The sequence below is a fragment of the Stigmatopora argus genome, chromosome 11 (genome assembly GCF_051989625.1).
Source record: "Stigmatopora argus isolate UIUO_Sarg chromosome 11, RoL_Sarg_1.0, whole genome shotgun sequence".
Lineage (NCBI taxonomy): Eukaryota > Metazoa > Chordata > Actinopteri > Syngnathiformes > Syngnathidae > Stigmatopora > Stigmatopora argus.
In genome coordinates, this window is record NC_135397.1 from 12994320 (window position 1) to 13013176 (window position 18857).

General features: G+C 39.0%; 1 protein-coding gene across 5 annotated transcripts in view; it reads left to right on the plus strand.

The window, feature by feature from the left end:
- LOC144084738 (vinculin-like) overlaps positions 1-18829 on the plus strand; it is a 30129-nt gene extending 11300 nt beyond the window's left edge. Inside the window, exons 7-24 of one of the 5 annotated variants that reach the window (XM_077613448.1) lie at positions 3612-3702; positions 3793-3940; positions 4011-4164; positions 4252-4427; positions 4502-4603; positions 5431-5621; positions 6404-6430; positions 7618-7817; positions 8687-8815; positions 8894-9043; positions 9212-9320; positions 10368-10670; positions 10740-10864; positions 12918-13103; positions 14964-15119; positions 16625-16828; positions 16984-17088; positions 18132-18829. In XM_077613448.1, the coding sequence (XP_077469574.1) occupies positions 3612-3702; positions 3793-3940; positions 4011-4164; positions 4252-4427; positions 4502-4603; positions 5431-5621; positions 6404-6430; positions 7618-7817; positions 8687-8815; positions 8894-9043; positions 9212-9320; positions 10368-10670; positions 10740-10864; positions 12918-13103; positions 14964-15119; positions 16625-16828; positions 16984-17088; positions 18132-18278 (2703 nt within the window). In that variant the 3' untranslated portion in view covers positions 18279-18829. The remainder of the gene's footprint in view (positions 1-3611; positions 3703-3792; positions 3941-4010; positions 4165-4251; positions 4428-4501; positions 4604-5430; positions 5622-6403; positions 6431-7617; positions 7818-8686; positions 8816-8893; positions 9044-9211; positions 9321-10367; positions 10671-10739; positions 10865-12917; positions 13104-14963; positions 15120-16624; positions 16829-16983; positions 17089-18131) is intronic. The other 4 variants (XM_077613449.1, XM_077613451.1, XM_077613452.1 and 1 more) reach the window with 4 other exon arrangements.
- The last annotated feature ends 28 nt before the right edge of the window (positions 18830-18857 follow it).

The window sequence follows — 18857 nt, forward strand, 5'->3', positions numbered from 1 at the left end:
TATATATATATATATATATATATATATATATATATATATATATATATATATATATATATATATATATATATATATATATATATATTACTATAGTAGTAGTAAGTACATTACTTAAACATTACATTGTGAACTTAATGAACTGGGTTAATTTACAAGATTATGTCTGTGGTCCATACTTCTATATCTGAAATGTTAATCCTTTATTGGACTAGTGACTATTTTTGATAATTAAAAAAAAATAAGCCCAAAAAGGTATGAGGGTAAGCAGTACGGATAATTAATGAATGAATAAAAATGGCATACACAAATGTGGAAATTAAGTTTTCAGTCATTTGGACAACAATACCATTCATTTATCTTCTTTAGTACACAAGTGTGGCCTGCATCAAACAAACTATGTGGATGGCAGGTTTTTACCGTGTTATTGCAGTAGTATTTTTAGGAATTTCATATTAAAAATTATATACTGTTCAATAATTATATAAAACGGTAAATTCCTAGAATGTTAATAAAAACAAATGAAATGAATAAAAACAGAAATAGTCGATATCTTCGCCAGAAAGACTTAATTTTTTTAATTTTTATATATATATAGTAGTATTTTTTTAAATTTTTATTTCTTAGTAGTAAACTAGTTGCCTTCACTTGACAATGATAGACATCCTATTTATTTAAACTGTGAGGATTGGCTGTGAATGGTCAGGTTTCAGTGCCATTGACGGCGCCAGAAAATGCTTAACTCATTGGCTGCCATTGATGCCAAAAGAAATCTAATCCATTTTGACTGGGAGGGTGCCATCTGCCAGTCTCTGCCAGTCGAAATGGATTGGTCGTGTAGCGCCATGAGTGGACGCCAATTTGTCAAATAACTGCCCTGGAAAAAGTTCAAGATGTGTGAAATGGTTATAATCCACTCTCGAAGCGTTCAAAACAAGCATGCTGCCAAATTCGATACCTGGGTGGCGCAAAATGTTACATGATTATATCTTTATGAACTAGTTTTATTGAGTTTTTCGTCAAATAAAAGGCATTTCCGTGACTTATTCTCAAAAATGTAATGTGCTGTATTTCCTCCACAGCTTACTTATTGTGCATCAGAGTAGTTCTAGTCAAAGTGACATCACTCCGAAAATATTCGGATGTTATTTATTTTAGACCATCAGATATGATAAACAAAATTTCCCTTGTCTAACCTGTCACTCTGCATGTTTCAACACACATAACTGCTCCACACAATGATTTGTCTTTGTGTGTCTAAGTGGTTGCTGTGCACATATTGTGGTTTCACCCAGTCATCATTAGGGGCAAGTGCTGCCCTCCATTTGGGGTCATGAATTATATCAGGCCCAAACACATACATGACCTACTTAATGGTTCCACTCAATCATTTAATTGTCCTCTAAGCTGATGTTTTTCTCATGTTTTTTTTCTTTTTTCTTAGAAAAATTAAGAGCATATTATTTCAATTTGCAATTTTCATAAAACATAAATTGTGATAACAATCGCATGTTTTGATGGCGTGTGGTATTTTTAAAGACTGTTATGTTTACGTGCAGGATAATAATCATTTTTTTTACAATAGTCTGACTGATGACCACAAAATGCTACTGCAACCAGGATTAAAAACATATTAAAGTGCACAACATCCCTTCCACTTTAGGTTGCCAGATAAAATCATGCGCTGTTATCTTACCACTGTTGAATTTTATTTCGAAAAGCCAGAGGCTCGCAAACTACACATTAACGTTATCATTGATGATGTCAATATACAACATGTGTAGTCTCTAGTAGATCGCAAAATGAAATGAGTACATAACACTACAGTCTTCAAAAGTAAGAGTTAAGAAATACCCCAAAAATGATGGTGGAGGGCGGGACATCCCTTGTAAACACAGAATCCTAACAATAACAACTTTGCATGTCACAAATCATTATTGTGTGTTAGAAGTATTTCCCAAAAATCAGTTTTTTTTTATACAAATTGAAATTTCAGGGCCATTTCATGAATAATTGAATTGTAAATCCTACACAATGCTCTTTTAAATTGTTGTTGTTGGTGGTTTGGTCTTAAATTAGCTGACATTTTCAATGATTTACATCATTTTAGTTGCACCGAAGCCAGTGAGTCAATGTGTCGATGTCAGGCTCTATTTATATCTACAAACATGACTCCTTGGGCACCAAAAATATTCCAAAATTGACTAATCAAAAACTAAAAATATTCCTGCGTATACTGCAAAAATGGATTGAGCAATATCTTCCTGAAAAAGACCTTTTTCAACACACAGTACTTTTTAAAATCATAATAACATCGTAGTCTGAATGAAGCATTAACAGTGTGTCAATTTTGTTTTTCTCTTGTTTTCACATTTAATCAGAAGACAAATGTTTTAAAATTTGGATAACATTACATAGATATATAGTAAATATACAACCTAAGAGGCACTTTATTTACAGCAGGGGTCCTCAACTTGCGGTAGTATTTTGCAGGGCCTTAATTGATAACTTAAGTTAACTTAGTAAGATAAATTCAATCTTTGCGAACCTGCTTTTGTATTTATCACCCGAGAACAAGACACCTTAGCTTAGGCTAATGTCAGTTTCAATCTGTTTGCCACAGTCAAATTGTCAACTAGGGCGGCCCGGTGGGGCGAGTGGTTAGCACGTCGGCCTCACAGCTCAGGGGGTACTGGGTTCAAATACAGGTCATGTCCATCTGTATGGAGTTTGCATGTTCTCCCTGGGCCTGCGTGGGTTTCCTCTGAGTACTCTGGTTTCCTCCCACATTCTAAAAACATGCATGGTAGGCTGATTGGATACTCTAAATTGCCCCTAGTTATGGTTCTGAGTGTGCACAGTTGTCCGTCTCCTTGTGCCCTGTGATCGGCTGGCCACCGATTCAGGTTGTCCCCTGCCTGTGGCCCGGAGACAGCTGGGATAGGCTCCAGCACCCCCCTAATGAGGATAAAGCGGTTCAGAAAATGAGATGGGATGAAATTGTCAAACAAAGTTGTTTTGTTCAGAGACCTAAAACTTGTCTAAATTATCTTGTTTGAGCCTCCTAATAGCAAATATTTCTTTTTAATTGTAATTGATTGATCTTTTTAATTTTAATGTATCTAAAGAATTTTAATTTGACCAAAAATTTGCATAAATACTATTTTTTGCTCTTTTTTTAATTTATTTTTTTTAGAAATTTCTTTTCTTTAATATAAAAACATAACAATTGTATTATGCCCATAATCTAGTTTCACGGGCCAAATGAAACGATGTGGTGGCCATCCTCTTTTTTGATGCCTGTGATCTTGAAGACGGGTTTGCATGAACTTTTGTCAATAATTGAAACTTTTATAGTAGAAAATTTTACGTGGGTCACACTCACCCAGACTCTATTGCAAGCATATAGCAGATATATTGAGCTTTAAATCTCATTATACATGTATATTGACAATAAAAACATTCAATTCAATACCTCTTATTTTAGAGTATATATTAATTAGAGTGGGGTCCAATTCCAGAGCTTTGTTTCTCAATGTTTTCCTCACCATTATTTATATATTTGATTCATTCATCCTAACTAAGAATATTTTTCTTTAAATCCATTTTTATAGGATATGGAAGCACTGAAGAGATCTTTGGCTTTGATTGAATCCAAGATGACCCAGGCAAAAAGTTGGCTAAAAGACCCTTATGGTCAACCAGGTTTGTACCTCAAAGTTGGATGCGTTCTTTCTGAAGCATCCGCTTTCATTGTCTTTAAAGCGCAATTTTGCACCATGTCATGCCCACCAGGAGAACCTGGCGAGTTTGCGTTGCGCATCATTTTGGATGAAACTGGAAAAGTCGGGGAGCTATGCGCCGGAAAGGAGAGGAAGGACATCATGGCAACACATAAAGCTCTGGCACCGATGACCGAACAAATTGCAGATCTTCGAGTCAGGTATTTCTTGCTTAAAAAAAACCCAAAAGGACATTTCACGGGTTGATGCTTTCGTGTTTTTATGTGACAGAGGCCAAGGTCCAAGCCAAGCATGTGTCCAGCGGTCAGACCAGTGCTCTCGTGGCTTAGACTTGTTATTCAGCAAAGTGGACACGGCAGCCCGCAGACTAGAGGCTCTTATCAATGCCAAGCAAGCCATTGCCAGAAGGCTGGATGCCGCGCAGGTCTCGTGGAACATCTCGACGTAGAGATTTGGAGATGGGTACTTTTTGCGCGATGTCTGCCATTTGTTTTCGTGTTATTTTCTCAAGGCTTGGCTGGCTGACCCAAATGGCGGTCCGGAGGGTGAGGAGAACATCAGGGCGTTACTCGCTGAAGCCAAGCGCATCGCCGATCTGTGCGAGGACCCCAAAGACAGAGACGATATCCTGCGCTCCATCAGCGAGATCGCAGGTCTCACCGCCAGAATGGTGGAGCTTCGCAAACAGTACGTATTTGAATTGTTGTCCCTCCAACGCATAGAATGTCTTTCCATCTAATTTTAAGACCCTCCATCTCTAGGAATCTCAGAATGCAGCCTTGCGTTACCAATACTTGGCACATTTTACCTGCTTGGAGGTTATGTTGTTGCCTGCCAACTTTGGGCAGCAGTCCCACAATAAGGTTGCTAAAATGTTTGAAAACAATGAAGAACTAATAGGGTTATTTATTTGGATGGTGTAAAAAAAAGGGAAATCACATTGAAATTTGGGCCACTTCCTCAGAGAAATTACTTGCATGGTAGCTAAAATCCAGTGAGTCATTAAACATGAGTCAATATTTCTCTAAATTCTGTATGCAATGACTATAAAAAGAAATCCAACGTAAACATGTCTTGACGGAGATAATAATGCATGGAAAACCGTTGGCGCGTTCCATTTTGTTGTGGTTTTGTCGAATCCTCAAAATAAAAATGACATCGAAAATCAGATTTCTATATTGCATTTTATTTTATTTCATCAAGACAATGAAACATATTTCCGTAATATCGTACAACAGAGCAGTCACGTGGTGCGTCGTTCTAAAATAAACATTTAAATATGAATTCTCATGATGCATTTGTAGCCAACTTAAGTCATTTTGATAGTAGGCCTAATTTAGATACAGAGAGCATGTGTTGCCTTCATTATAAGGCTCTTATAAAAGCCTTTTAATTTTTTTGCGACTCCAGACATATTAGTTTTTTTGTTCCAATATGGCTCTTTCAACATTTTGGGTTAAGCAGATACACTTGAATAGTGTTATATCATAAAAAGATTTATTTTGAATGGAGAAAGTGGCCTGAAAAACAATGGTATTTCCCTTTGAGGATGATTTACTAACCAAAAATCAAATCACACATTTAGGGGTGAGGAACACCTTTCATAATAACCACCTTATTTATGTTCTTTTTTTAGGCTTCATGTAGAAATGATTAGACAAATTCTTACTGTGTTGCATTGTTGTCTCAGAGGGAAAGGCGACAGTCCGGAAGCCCGTGCCTTGGCAAAACAAATTGGGGCGGCCCTGCTAACCCTGCAGTCCAAGACCAATCGAGCCGTGGCCAACATGAGGCCCGCCAAGCCCGCCATCACTCTGGAGGGAAAAATGGAGCAAGCGCTGCGCTGGGTTGCCAACCCTGGGGTGGATGACAGAGGTGTAGGTGAGTGGTCAGAACAAGGACGGAAAGGATCTGCAATTATCATGCAAGTGTCATTTTAATCTTCAAAATAATCACAGTTCAGTTGTATTTAAGATTTTAATACATTTGCATTTGTGTTGAAACAGATAATAGCTGCACTTCCATCATATTTTTTCCCAAAATACACTCAAATAATGTCAAATTTTAAAAATTATAATTGCAACCTAAGCATGTTTCCAATGAAGGTGTTTTTTTTGTAACTTTTGTAAAGAGATTTCACTGACGGAAGCTCAAATCCAAATATGATACGTTATGTCCTGTTTAAAAATAAAATAAAATAAAAACAGTGTTTCTTTTGCTATCTAGAGATAAACTGTATTTTCAATTGGAACTACGGCTTGGCAATTTTAAGATCGAATGTGGAAATTAATTTTTGGGGATCCATCTTAGCAATTAACCTTGACACAGTCAGTTGATCATATGGAGATGCAAAGTGACTCGTTTCCCAGATTTTTTAATAGAAAAAAAAGACTCCTGAAAATCTCATGAAAGCATTAAAACGTCATAAAATTGGAATGTTTTTCAAAATATCAGCATCACCAGTTATTCAATGCGGATTTTTTGGTTTTACGACCTACTAGGTGTGATAGAAACAGCTATTAACAAACAGGAAATAAAAGTACTTGCCATTCTATGAAGAAAATCCGTCCACATATTTGCACATCCATGATATACAGAAAATTCTTGTTTTTGCATATCTTTAACTTTCGATTGCTCCCTTGCACGCTGCCTCACGGGAACAGAGTGTGAGAGACTAGAATGGAACACAGGTACTGTTTTACACTTTCTGCCTTCCAATTCAACTCACTGACTGCCATTGGCGGTAAGTGACGTCCAATGCATTTTGAATGGGGGGCTTACTTCCAAATTGGAAGCCAATCGCAGTCAATGGTTTTTATAATATACGTAAATGTCCTTCTTTTACTACCTAATACCCACCCACATCAATAGTTTTACAACTACAGCCAGGATTTGCACATTTTCGAGGGGAAACCATGTTTAATACAAATGCCTGAGTTAGCAGTGATTGGCTTTATAAATTCATTCATTCATTTTCTTAACCGCTTTATCCTCACAAGGGTCGCGGGGCGTGCTGGAGCCTATCCCAGCTGACTTCGGCCCAGAGGGGGGGACACCCCGAATTGGTGGCCAGCCAATCGCAGGGCACCAGGCGACTTACAACCTTACATACTCACAGCCATGCCTAGGGGCAAATTACAATGTCCAATCAGCCTAGCATGCATGTCTTTGGAATGTAGGAGGAAACCGGAGTCCCCGGAAAAACCCACGCAGACCCAGATAGAACATGCAAACTACACGTAGGTGGACCAACCTGGATTCAAACCCAGGACCCCAGAGTGCTAACCACTCAGCCGCCGGGCCACTGCATTTGATTTGATTTGATTTTAAATTTTTCGTCGTACAACTCAAGTCAAGGGTGTCAAACTTGGTTCGCGGGCCATATTAACGTCAACTTGATTTCATGCGGGCCGGACCATTTTAGATATAATATTTAGATATTTTTTTAATAAATTGATTAAAAGAACTGGATTAAAATACCTGAATATTCATTTTTTTATAAAACTAAAACAATGTTTATTTTAGCTTTTTTTAAATATACTTTGACATTTTACAAAATGATTTTTGAACTAAAAACAGAAAAAAATGGATTAAAAAATTACAATTATTGATTTAAAAGGAGGAAAATCAGGAAATTTAATATACATCTATACTCTTCATTTTAATTTGATCCTAAAACAGAAAATCGGCACTAATGATTTATTTTCCCGGGCCACACAAAATGATGCGGCGGGCCAGATTTGGCCCCCGGGCCGCCACTTTGACACTTGTGACTTAAGTGGTAAATGGAATCCCGTTGTTTTATCCATGAGCAAAATGAGAGCAGTTATGTACTGTAAATGTGATAGAGAGGACCTGACCATATCCATGTCCTCAGGTCAGGCGGCTATCAGAGGGATGGTTGGAGAGGGCAAGAGGCTGGCAGGAGGCCTCCTGGGGCCCTACCGCCAGGACATGATGGGTCGCTGCGACCGGGTAGAGGCTCTCATGACATCCTTGGCAGACATGGCTGGCAGGGGGGAAGCTGAGGCCCCCCACGCTCGGGCCACTGCCTCACAGTTACATGACAGCCTGAAGGTAGTCCCATTTTTTTATATACTGTGCAACAGACATGGTTCTGATTACCTGAATTTATTCTGAGCACAAATGTTTTCCTATCGCCAAGTCAAACAGATATATTTTATGGGGCATGGCTGGGTCATTCCAGAAATGGGGAACATTTTACATGTGATCTTCAATATATAAATAATCCACATGCAGCTAGATCTATTTCCCCTGACACAAAATATAAAATAAATAAATAACAATTTAATAATATATTTAAAAACTAAATAATAAGTATGTAGTGACCCTTAAAAGAAACATTTTAAAATTGTTCTACCTATCCCACTAATGACAGTTTTTTGTGGGGTACAGTATTATTTGTTTAATAGATGTCTCTGGTATCTGGGTGAAAATTGTTTTAATGAACGTAAATTTTCAAATATGAATTATTGTTTATGGAAGAATACAAAATTGAATCATATGATATATTTAGCATCGTCGAACAATTTTTGAAAAGAATAACGCAAACTAATTTATGTGATTGCTCCTGCTTTTAACATTCTTAAAAACATATTCAGCCTGGATTTAATATCAATACGTGATTGTTGTTATGATTATAATTTTACTCATGCACATAATTTTGTCCTCTCAATCAGCAGCCAGGGGGCTCTGATTCTTGAGAAAAAGCTAATATTGAAACCTTGTTTCTGGGATTATGTTAAGGATAGTAAATATCAAATACAAAACGTGATGGAAATTTGTACCAGAAAACTAATTAGACCTTTGATTCATCAAAATAAATGTAGCTGAAAACTAAAGAATTGAACACTTTTCCCCAAGAATTTTGAAGAGTAAAAGAGCACCACCCAGTGAACTGATAACAAAACACATGCTTTTACCAGGATCTAAGGCATAAAATGCAAGAGGTGATGACCCAGGAAGTATCTGATGTCTTCAGTGATACCACCACCCCTATCAAACTGCTGGCCGTGTCTGCCACCGCCCCCCCAGATGCCCCCAACAGAGAGGAGGTGGGTTGTGGCCTTTATAGATTGACCAGAGAAGTGGTGAAGTGGTGAAGGTTGGACTTTTCCATGTGGTGTTTATAGGTTTTTGAGGAGCGTGCTGGGAATTTTGAGGCTCACGCAGGTCGCCTGGGAGCAACAGCTGAGAAAGCGGCTGCTGTGGGATCAGCCAATAAGAGCACAGTGGAGGGGATTCACGCGGCGGTCAAACATGCCCGCGAACTCACCCCGCAGGTGCTTGTTTCTTTTTTCTCCACACCCTAATTTAAGAAAAAAAGTGAGTGGGATAGTCGACTGGTTTGAAAAAAAAATACATGAGTACTAATCCATTTTTTAGATGTTTTTTGGGCCTCCAGGAAATTCTGGCGATTGCTGTGGTTTCCAATTTTTGGTATTTTGCAGGTAACTTGTGCTGCTCGGATCTTGTTGAAGAATCCTGGGAACAAAGCAGCGTACGAGCACTTTGACACCATGAAGAACCAGTGGATCGACAATGTGGAGAAACTCACAGGTGAGAAATGTCAATTTTGAAGGTGTCTCTTTATTACTGTATGTGTTTGTATTATGTAAAAAAGTATAATGAAAATATTTCCGGGACTGCTTTTACAAGGTGTTGTCATTTTTATTTGGATGAAACTTTGCTTATATGACTGATTATATTGATCATTTTAGCTTTATTTGATGTTCTTTTCGGATGGGGACTAGAATATTTCATTATTATTTGTTTACTGTGTTAAGTCAAAGATTCATATACAAGTAGATCAATTTTGCTCTTTTGAATATAGGTGGTGTCATTGTATAAAATAATTTATTACATACACTAAATAATATAACAGTAGAATACAACTTATTAAAGCAGTAGACAACACACGGTATATAAATGATTTATACCAAGTACAGTATTTTATAATGAAAGTCAGGCATTTTTTTAGACATCTGGTAATGAGGGGAAATAATGTTTATAGATAAAATGACAATTGTGACGAATGTAATGTTAGTTATGCCAATGCGTACAGCAAATAAATACTGACATGCTGGAAAGAGGTATGGAGTAATCCCTCCAATATCGCAGATAATGTAGACCAGACATGGCTGTGATAATCATAATAATAAAAAGTAAGATCACCCCTATTATTAATTCATACTATAATACACGCGCAAAATTATCAAGAAGTGTATATATTAAACATTAAAGTTATAGGCGTATGAAAAGACTTTTAATATAATTATATACAAATAAAATCTAAATAAAAATGTTTTAAATACTTTAAGTACTGTACTATGGCTACTTGTTTTAAATGTCTGACAAAGCAGGCAAATATTGGTTTATTCTCCACTATTATGCAGGTAGATCTTAAAAATGAAATACTGTGTCTTTTCACTTTAATCTGCAAGATTCTGTACATAATCACGATGTGTTGAATGTAGATTTACTGTTCAGGTTGGATGGGAGCGTAAATACATGATGTGTAAAAAATGTTTTCAATTCATTAAATCTTAATTTCAAGCACATTTCATTGCTTAGTGCCTTAGCCAATTTGGTTTTATTGCTGTCCAGGTCTGGTGGATGAGGCCATAGACACCAAGTCACTGCTCGATGCCTCTGAGGAAGCCATCAAGAAAGACATCGACAAGTGCCGAGTTGCCATGGCCAATGTTCAGCCCCAAATGCTTGTTGCCGGGGCGACCAGTATTGCAAGGCGAGCCAATCGGGTTCTGCTGGTGGCCAAGCGGGAAGTGGAAAACTCGGAAGATCCGCGTTTCAGGGACTTGGTCAAACATGCCTCGGACGTCCTGTCGCACACTATCTCTCCAATGGTCATGGACGCCAAGGCGGTTGCTGGCAACATACAGGATAAAGGTAGATACATTCAGTAAAATTCATTTACAATTTATTGATCACACATGTTGACCTTTGACCCTTCCGCAGGGCTGCAGAAGGCCTATTTGGACTCCTGTCTGAGGATCCTGGCTGCTGTGGGAAAAGTCAGGGAGGCCTTCCAACCTCAGGAGCTGGACTTCCCACCTCCACCACCTGATCTGGATCAGCTCCAAGTAAGTCTAGCGCACAGGTGTCAAACTGATTCCAGAAAGGGCCAAGAGGATGCAGGTTTTCCTCTCTACTGCAACAGCGCAGAGTTATTAAAATAATAATAATAATAATCGGACATAGGCTTTGTCATCATCATTGACTCGACAAAAGCCTAATTGTCATCATACCCTGCTGCGTATGACGAAATTGGTAGTGCTTCTCCACAAGGTGCGCTTTCCCGGCAAATAAGTGATAATTTCAGACTTGTTGGCATTCTGCCGTGATGGATACATCGCATCACCCCCCGAGCGCAACCAAATCCTGGCGACTGCAGAAAAAGTTTGCCTCGCAGATGCCAACAAAGGAAAAAAAAAACCAAAAAAACGGATCACTTATCTCTCACTGTCTCCTCACTTACCTTCAGTCAGCCAGTAGGAGACAGATCACCACCCAACGTCATTCATGTTACCTCACCCCGAAGTTATTACACAGAAGGGATTGTGTGTCATGCTACCGCAAGTTCAGAGTCCTGATGGTAGTGGGAAAAAACTGTCCTTAAGCCTAAACTGTCCTTTAGACCAGGAGGTCTGCTGGAAGAAGCATCACCTGACTGCAATCAAAAGATTACCGTTGTAAGAGAGCAGATTTGTGAAAGGGTATCGTGTTGGTGGGTTGGAACGAAAACCTGCACCCACTCGACCCTTTCTGGAATGAGATTGACACCCCCCTAGCGCAGGGGTGGCCAAGTCTGGTCCTCGAGAGCCCCTATCCAGTCTGTTTTCCATATCTCCCTCCTCTGCCACACCTGAATCAAGTGTACAACTCATCAGCAAGCGGTCCAGAAGCTTCATACAGATCCCGATTATTTGATTCAGGTGTGTTGGTAGAGGGAGACATAGAAAACAGACTGGATAGGGGCTCTCGAGGACCGGACTTGCCCACCCCTGGTCTAGCGCATAGTCACTCTTTTCATTTATTTGCCCATTAGTTCTCATTAAGTGCAGTAATATTGGCGGAATATGCACCTCCATCTCACAGTTCTGAAATTGAGTGTTCAATCTCTGGTGGCTTCCAGCATTCCCGTGTGGAGCATGGCCTCCCTTTGCCTGCGTGGGTTTTCTCTTGGTACTCCTGTTTCCTCCCACATCCCCAAAACATGCATTGTAGGCTGAATGATCACTCCAAATTGTCCATATTCGAATGGTTGTTCATATCATTGTCCCCTGCCATAGTCTGGCAACCAATTCCCCACAGTTGACTGGGATAGGCTCCAGCACCCGTGCCACCATTGGCCAAGGAACCCTATTTTGGATCATAATTTATAAAAACCGGATGTACTTATCTCCATTGCTCACACAATGTATTAGACCACCGTGTAGATTCTTGAAAAAAGTATTTTTTCTAGTTGCAGGATTAAAAACAGAGCTCACTTATTCTCTAAAATGACAAGGATAGGCTCCAGCACCCCCTGCATGCACTGTGAGGATAAGTGGTTCAGAAAATGAATGAATGCATGTTTTACAAAATTTGATGAAAAAAATACTGCATTATGCTTGTTTTGTAAGAAAAAAAATCAAATATTGACATACAATTAAATATGAAGGGATTGACCTGAAATGTGTATTTAAAGCTGTTGTTTTTACAAAGTATATGCCTACTGTAATTATGATTGTGTGCAAGTAAAATATATATTATTATATATTATATTATATATATTAAAGTAAAATATTAATAAACCTAAGTAGGTAAACTATTAAAACAAAATTGACGTGATACCTGTGATCAGTTTTTGACCCGCACCCAAGAATTAGTGAAAGATAACTATCATATCTAAAACAGCTAATATCGTTGTTGCAATTTTTTCCCCAGTATAATTTGTTTATTTTTATGGTGATACATAAACTCTTCTCTGACTTTATTGAGATACCGCAATATATGATTTTTTTAACAATAATAATACAAATACAATAATACACATTTTCAAAAAAATTATTGCATTACAAATTTTTACCCATTAAAGACGTTTTCCATTATGTAAAATTGTACGACCCCATTTACCATGTGTTTCATATGCAGGTAAGCGATGAGCAAGCGCCACCCAAGCCTCCCTTGCCAGAGGGCGAAGTGCCACCCCCTCGTCCCCCACCCCCTGAAGAAAAGGATGAAGAGTTCCCGGCGCAGAAAGCAGGAGAGGTCGTCAGCGAGCCCATGATGGTGGCCGCCAAACAGCTGCACGACGAGGCTCGCAAGTGGTCCAGCAAGGTCGGTTTCCGAATGCACATTTGCCCACTTTTGCCAAACTGACTTTCATTATTGCAACCACGGAACAGATTCTCTCTGTTGATTGTGAATTTCTACTTTGTCAATCATGTTGATGCTGGAATGTGAATATCATCAGTGGCTCGCTTCCAATTTCAGAAGGAAACTGGAAACTGTCATCTGGTAAACAGCAACCAAAAAAAGACACAATAGTGGTGCACACACAATTCATTAAGTACACTTTCGCAATCTAAAGAGTTATATGATTGATGAATTAAGAATCAGTTAAGTTTATTTAACTGTATGTTTACTTTTGTTATTTGCAAGAATACAGAACTATACTTTAATCCTTCTGATAGCATTTTCCTATAAATTGCCCTTTTTGCATATTGAAGTTAAATGCGCTAACCAGACATGATATAGTGCAGTTCTGTACTAATGCAAATTACAACCATAACAATAAACATACTGTTAAAGTCGTCAACCAGAAATTGACTTTACTAGATTGTGAAAATGTGCATCAAATTTCCATTATTTGCTTGACGGGGTCGAGTAGTGGTTAGCAAATACGCCTCATGTCATTACATCTGGGTTTAAATCTCGATTGAACATCTCCATGCACCTCCCACAATCATATTATACATTAATTGATGGCTCCTAATTCCCTGTTGATGTGAATGTGAGTGAGTATTTGTGTTTGTCTTTGTAATTGTGTGCTGTTATTGGCCTGGCAACTGGTCAATCGTTGAATTTATGCTCTTTTTCTTGGTACTTTCAAATATTGTTCGACAGATCAATCTTTTCCTAAGGGTCTACTATATTCTAAATTTTCAGAGTTCACATTTTGACAGTTTTAAATGACTCAGTTCTTAGGGTTTAACATTGGTTCGCATAATGGCACAATGCAAAATTGCTAGCAGCCTGAAATCCTCACGCAGAAACCGTTTGTTTTTTGTCTTATATAGGAATTTGTAGTTTTGAAACATAATTTTGCGATGGGGAAAACCAACTGATTTGACACATTAGTGATTTGAGGCAACTAGCATAATCATTTCTGCCTCAAGGGTTCTGTGTTTATATATATACATATATATAAACATACATATTCATACATACACATATATACATTTATATAAACATACATATTCATACATACACATATACATATATATAAACATACATATTCATACATACACATATATACATATATATAAACATACATATTCATACATACACATACATTTATATAAACATACATATTCATACATACACATATATACATATATATATATATATATATATAAACATACATATTCATACATACACATAGATTCACATGTATACATACGGTTGGTCTTAACATTCATACATTTCTCATTGTGAATGTTTATCTATATGTGCGCTTTGATTATCACGTACAGTAATGTCGTTTGGTGTATAGTATGTAGTATTGTTTACAACATTTTACTTTCAATGTCAAGGTCATCATTCCTTCTTATCTGAAATTCAAGCAGTAATTGTACATCCCGTGGTCCCTGCACATCAGTCTTCATAAACCGTCATCAAAAAGTCGCGTCCCACGCATCTGTATTTCCAAATATCGAACAGAGCCCTAATTCCTGTTGGGTGGCTACATCGTGATCGGCTCCATCCCTTTTATTTATCTCCTCCTCGCCTGCATTTACCAGTCCCCCCCTCCTTCCCCGTGCTCCTCCATGATGCTACAACTGTTCTTCCACCTACTGCTTCTCATAGTGTACTAAACGCCTCCTCCCCCCGCCATTCCTGCCTCTCTCCCCCCTTTCCTCCCCTCCCCAATCGATCCTCCGCCATCCGCCGCCAAATATCCCCTTCCCCTGCCAGGAGGCAGTAGAGGTAGAGGAGGAAGATGAGTTTACTGATGGTGAGGATGACTTTGAGCCAGAGCTGCTGCTGATGCCTTCCAATCAACCTGTCAATCAACCCATGCTGGCCGCCGCCCAGGCTCTTCATCAGGAGGCGCGCAAGTGGTCCAGCAAGGTCTGACAATGATGTCACAAGCGCATTTTTGCCACTGGATTATTTGACTCCACCACTTCTCTCCACACACGCATGCAAAAATAAACAAACAAAAGGCGTCACTCAAACAAACTGCATCTACCGCTACCGTGGCAACCTCCAACCAGCTGTGGCTGCTCAGATGGCGCTAAAGTTGTACTAAAGGTTGACAGTTATTGGAATGGCTTTTTCTTTTAAGTTGATGCACCACTATGACAAAATAGCTTCAGGATTTCCCTCCCTCACGTCCATTTAGAGCAGTTGTCAGGGTAACCTGTGATGTCAGGATGACAGTTTCCCTAAGACTTCTGGGTGACTTAGTTGTGGCCCTCACGGTTACTAACTTTAAAGCACTAAGAAATGGGTAAGCATGAATGTGATGGGATTCTGTCTGTACACTGCATGAAACTTACATTTTTGCTGCTCTTCATGTTATGTTCATGTTAACCCACCATTGATATTAACAAAACAATGCTTGGAAAGCTCATGCAGTATATCAATATCATTCAAAAGTATTGGGGACACATGGCTATTATTGACATTGGGGGCATAAAAATGACTTTCCACCATTTTTGAAGGGTGACTAACGGTTGCCTTGCTGCGCCACGGCGGAACTACGTTATAAGAACACATACTGCACAAAATGTCAAAATGTAAAATGAAGACTGCAAATCGTGAATTTCTTAGATCTCTGATAACGGAAGTTGAAACAGAAAATGAAACCGCTTATGACCCAGCCCATAAACCATGGTAGACTTGAACATAGGTTTCAGGTTACCATATTTTTTTTGACCAGAAGTCGCACCTGAGTATAAGTCGCATTTTGGGGGGAATTTTATTTGATAAAATCCAAAACAAAAAACAGACATGCCATCTTGAAAGGCATTTAAAATTACATTAATAATGATCAAAACAGGAATCGAGGCAACAAAGGACTAAATATAATATTTTACAAAAACATTTTTGCCAAATCCTTCTCTTCTATTTTCATAAATAACAGAAATTCTACAAGTTCGCCGTGGGGGATAAGCCAAAAGTCCGCCCACCACCATTATTGAAATGATCAATAGACGTCTAGAGCGCCTTCTGGTGGATCCGTTTAAAAATAACGTGAAGTAATATAATAATGTGTGAACAATTTCACACAAAAGTCGTACTGGAGTATAAGTCGCCCCCTTTGCCAAAATATAAAAAAAAAAAATAACTGCGACTTATAGTCCGGAAAATACAGTATTTGGTACATCCGGCCCTACACATAAATAGCTTGTGACTCATTGGCTTCCATTGACGACAATTGAATGATATTAGCATGAATGTCCCTTAAATAACATCATTCACTGCCAGTTAAAATTGAATGGATATCTATCCATGTCAATGATGTGTCCCAGTACTTTAGTCCATATCCTCTTTCTCTATCACATCCTGGTCAATCCTGAAAAGTGGATCCATCCTCGAACTCTAATTCCTCTTTCACCTCCTGGTCCCAGGGCAATGACATCATCGCGGCCGCCAAGCGTATGGCGCTGCTGATGGCTGAGATGTCCCGGCTGGTGCGCGGCGGCAGCGGCAACAAGCGAGCCCTGATCCAGTGCGCCAAGGATATCGCCAAGGCATCGGACGAGGTGACGAGACTCGCCAAGGAAGTGGCAAAGCAGTGCACGGACAGACGCATCAGGACGAATCTTCTGCAGGTTTGTTTTTCTGGGAGGCTGGGAGGTGAAAGATTGCTTAGTTTAATCAAAGAATTGGATTTATCTTTGCCTTTTACAGTTGTCTACTCACCTTCAATGTAAAATATGTACTGGGAAATGTGAAATGCAAATGATAAATCTCTTTGTTATTGAAGGTGTGCGAGCGAATCCCAACCATCAGCACTCAGTTGAAGATTCTCTCCACGGTGAAAGCAACCATGTTGGGTAGAACTAATATTAGTGAAGAGGAGTCAGAGCAGGTAATACTATCCATTTTTTTTTAAATATGAGAGTTACATATATCAAACTATAATTACCGGAATTCACCGGTTTTATTTGTAGACGAAGTATTGCGTGGTCGTTGAACTTTGTGGGCGATTCAGCTTAGGCAGAGGGAAGAGTTTATTTAAATACCATATTGGCCTGAATATAAGACGACCCCCCATTTTTCAAGACCCAAGTTTGAAAAAAAACATTTTGAATGTCAAATTCTATTTTTATACACAAAATAATGACACTACATCTGAAACAAATGATTATATCAATACATTTGAGAGAAAAAGCTATAAGTTATTTTGCCTAACTACAATGTCTAGACCCCAATTTTAAGAGGACCGACACTTTTCCAGTCTTATTTCAATACAGAAAACATCTTATATTCGACCCAATACGGTATTTCTATTTTTAAAGCTATTGGTCAAATTATTTGACAATGGTGACAACCATTTACTCTCACACTCGTATCAACGAGCAATTTAGATTGTTCAAACAGCCTGAGGCCGACACGCTAACCGCTCATCTACTCTGCCGCCCTGAATCTTTTATGAACACTTAATTTTAAGTGAACATTTTCTCAACGTTGCGGCCCGGCGGATGAGTCGTTAGCAGGTCGGCCTCACAATTCTGGGATCCTGGTCAGCCCACCTGTGTGGAGTTTGCATGTTCTGCGTGGGTTTCCTCCGGGTTCTCTAGTTTCCTCCCACATTCCAAAGACATGCATGGTAGGCTGGTTGGGCACTCTAAATTGCCCCTATGTATGAGTGTGAGAGTGAATGACTGTGTCTCCCCCTACCCTCCGATTGGCTGGCCACCAATTCAGAATTCAGGGTGTCCCTCACCTTGTGCCCGAAGTCAGCTGGGATAGGCTCCAGCACCCCCTGCGACCCCTGTAAGGTTAAAGCGGTTAATAAAATGAATGATTTTTTCTTCTTCAGATATACAGTGGTTTGTTTAATTCCACAACTTTTATTGTTAGCATACAAACCGTTGCAACAAGAGCCTTCTCGTCACTTTCTTTGTGTAGGCCACGGAGATGCTGGTCCACAATGCTCAGAACCTGATGCAGTCCGTAAAGGAGACGGTGAGGGAAGCAGAGGCGGCCTCCATCAAGATCCGCACGGATGCGGGCTGCACCCTCCGCTGGGTTCGCAAGACACCGTGGTACCAGTGAACGCAGCTGTGACTTTCTGAACAAACGTGCAAAGAGTACAAAAGGAAAAGTAGCGACATAGACTTACTGTAGATGATTCTCCATCATCCACCGTAGACGTGCTTGGTTTAAAGCTCTCCAAGTCCCTTTTTTAAGTGGACGCAAGGAAGCCGTTTCTATTAATATATATTTTTGGTATGTTGATTGCAGGTAGCTATATATTTTTTGCATGAAGAGTTTTTCTATTTTCTAAAAGGCGACTTAAGACATTGTGATAGGAGTTTTATGTTAAGCTTCGCTTCTTAACCCTTTCATGTCCGGGTTTACATTTAACTCTTTCAGTGCCAGTGACCTTGCAATCGGGCGGCGTCCAATCCACTGTCTGCTGTGAATTCAAATGAGTTTGTGTCTAGTAGACGTTAAATCCATTTAGAGTGGGAGGCCTGGCAGCGAATGAACGAATGTGCATCTATCACCGTCAATGGCAGTTAACAAATATAAATGAAGCATTGGAGGAATACAAAAATAGTATTGATTTAAAAATGGCTAGATATAGAACATTTTTAGAAGAAAAAAAAAAACATACTATCGCTTATTCGT